The 2,898-nt window shown below is 32.7% G+C and overlaps 1 protein-coding gene across 1 annotated transcript in view; it reads right to left on the bottom strand.

Annotated features, from left to right (window-relative positions):
• LOAG_16918 (hypothetical protein) overlaps positions 1-2,898 on the bottom strand; it is an 8,707-nt gene that overhangs the window by 1,225 nt on the left and 4,584 nt on the right. Inside the window, exons 13-20 of the mRNA XM_020449572.1 lie at positions 2,235-2,379; positions 1,954-2,062; positions 1,708-1,866; positions 1,453-1,559; positions 1,206-1,373; positions 909-1,099; positions 455-551; positions 251-357 (exon numbers count right to left, since the gene is read on the bottom strand). Coding sequence (XP_020306887.1) covers positions 251-357; positions 455-551; positions 909-1,099; positions 1,206-1,373; positions 1,453-1,559; positions 1,708-1,866; positions 1,954-2,062; positions 2,235-2,379 — 1,083 coding nt within the window. The remainder of the gene's footprint in view (positions 1-250; positions 358-454; positions 552-908; positions 1,100-1,205; positions 1,374-1,452; positions 1,560-1,707; positions 1,867-1,953; positions 2,063-2,234; positions 2,380-2,898) is intronic.

Here is a 2,898-nt window from a genome sequence, read left to right on the forward strand (position 1 = left end):
TAATAATAATATATATATATATATATATATATATATATATATATATATATATATATATATATATATATATATATATATATATATATATATATATACATATTAAACTAGTGAAGTTTGTAGCGCATTTTCTGAAAATTGAAGAGATCCCATAAAGCGTCAGAGAATCTAATTATTATATTTCTATGTAGATAGGTTAATTTTCCAGTGAAGTGTTTTAGTATGAACAAAATAAGTAAAAGAAATATCTAACTCCAACAATAGCAGGCTTTCGACTATTTCCACGGGATTTGTAAGTTTCTCGATGAATGATCTACACAAAGGCTCATTCCCATAACGTGCACAGGCTTCGATAAATGGCTAGAAATAATTTTAACAAGTGATGATAAACATGAAGGGAAAGGTTATGATACATTGAAAAAAAGTAGTATCAAACAAAGAACATAATTCAACTTACCATGTAACTTGTGAGAACCTTTCTGGACCTGAATAAGCTTTCAAGATGATGCCATAATTTATTACGAGCATAGCTTTCAATCTTCCATATGTATAATCTAGAAAACGAATATCGAATTATCACAATCCTTTTAAACTTTACTACGGTATCCGCTTCTTCGCATTATTTAGACATCACTTTGAACAGAGTTGTAGAATTGTTGAAACAACTATGAAACTACCCAGTTAAATATGACCGACTCCACTACACAAAAGGATCTTTTATAATACCTAATTCTACTATGATCTGCATGAAAATGCTGATCAATAAGTACTACTTTCTGTTTTCAAGATACAGCAACGCTTCACGGTGAAACACGCTGAATTACTTGCTATAATCCTTATGCGGCGACAGAAATTTGCTTCAAAAAGATTTTATATAAAACAAAACAAAAAAACAAAAACAAAAAACATACGCTTTCTCAGTTAATTTAAATTTCTTTCTGAGTAGTTCCGCCAAATTATCTTCTCGATGTCCCACAGCCCATATGTAAACACATCTAATACTCGTTCTGTCAACATCATTAAAATCAGGTTTTCCGTCCAAAGTTTCACATACTCTAAATAATTCAGCTGTTTCAGCAGCCAACTGAGCTGTCGTATGCTCCTAAAAATGGAACTCCTGAGTATGTCAGAGTACTAATGATTCCAGCCACCACTTCGTCACAATATCAGCTATTTGATTCACAAAGCAAAGTAAATGGTTCACATACTTTCAGTTTATTCAAGCTCATTTCTGCTTTCAACAATCCTTCTATTTTATCCTTATTATCGAAAGGATTCCACGGTGTAGATTCGGATTCCTTCAAATAGTACAACGACTGACGGGCAAAATCGTCTTTCTGCACATACAATGCCAGAAGATGACGAGGTGCTTCCTCCTGCAATTAATCCCTTTTAAGTATATAGTGCATCACAATTGCTTAATTCAAGAAAGTTCTGTCAACTGTATTATATTACCTTTAAATAATCCTGATAGAGACAAAGAGCCTGTGGCAATTTCAACACAAGGTGATCAATGACTTCCTTCTTCTGTGTTCTTTTCAAATAAGTTAGAACATAGTGCACTGAAATGCGTTAACTGTAGCTTAACAGTAATAGTTTCAAAAGTTCCACGATCATTTACGTCAGATTAACTTCAAATAAAATAGTGTACTGATATGATGAATGTACTAATAAAATAAAAAATATCCAAAGGAAATTAAGCACACTTACAAAGATCCGGCTGCTGGCTTTTTGCAGCCTTTGCTAAAGCTCGATCAATTTTATTCAATTTCGTAAGCATTTCGACCTGTCTGTTAAGACATGTTTCTCTGTCTAACAAAAGTTCAGCTAATTCGTTTAAATTGGCACTAGCAGCTTTCATTGCAACATCTGTAAGAATACGTGTCACTGATAACATCGAGCATTTAAAAGACCTTTGCAGGTTATAAATTAAAATGCATCAAGAAAATATCCAACCTGCAAAGCTAACTTCAGGGTAATTTGTAAATTTGCTGACAATCATTTCTGATAAGACTTTAAAATCAAGTATTTTCCCAGCTTCTTTTGCCGCTTTCGCCATCTCAATCTGAATAAACGAGGTATCCATTCAAAAATAGTACACGAAGAAAATTATTGAGAACAATATTCTGAATCAGCAAAAGCCCAGAACCAAAACCACTTAAGACAGAGAAAGCGGATATCAAAATTGGAGAAAAAGAACGAAATAAAAGCAAAGTACTTTCCTATCAAGAAACTACCTTCTTCAGTGCCCAATGAGCTAATATCCGATGAACTCCATTTTTGCAGGGCACCTTCATATACCTGCTTATGGATAGTGCTGAAGGCCACTGTCCCAAATCTGTAAGGCGATCAATCAGGGCACTCATTTTCAGCTCTTCTAACCTGGAACAAGCAATTCGTAATACCTGGATTCAATAATTACGGGATTCTTATAGCGGGAAATCGTTTCAAATATATGTATATACATGTATAATGTGCGAAACCTAATGTCATTTCCGAACTCAGCTGAAACTCTTTTTTAACGGCGAAATGCATCTAAAAATAGCAACTGATTTTAATACACTGTTTTCAAGCCACTGATTTGATTTACTACACTTGATACTAGTTGAAAAACACAGTAACTAATCTTCATATTTTCTCGAAACTACAATTTGAAAAGAAAATAAGTTGTGCCATGATTTTTCAGGATATTTCTAACATTAGCTTTATTTCAAGCTCTAGTTAAGGCCATCAGTCAAACGAACGCACTTAGCAGTCTAATGAAACACAGAAATACAATGCGCTCACTGAATAGTAAAATATTTTTCCTATGTATAGGTACATTTTCTCAAACATATATATATATATATATATATATATATATATATATATATATATATATTACTACTAACTTACTTACTT

Source organism: Loa loa, assembly GCF_000183805.2.
Source record: "Loa loa unplaced genomic scaffold supercont3.28, whole genome shotgun sequence".
NCBI lineage: Eukaryota > Metazoa > Nematoda > Chromadorea > Rhabditida > Onchocercidae > Loa > Loa loa.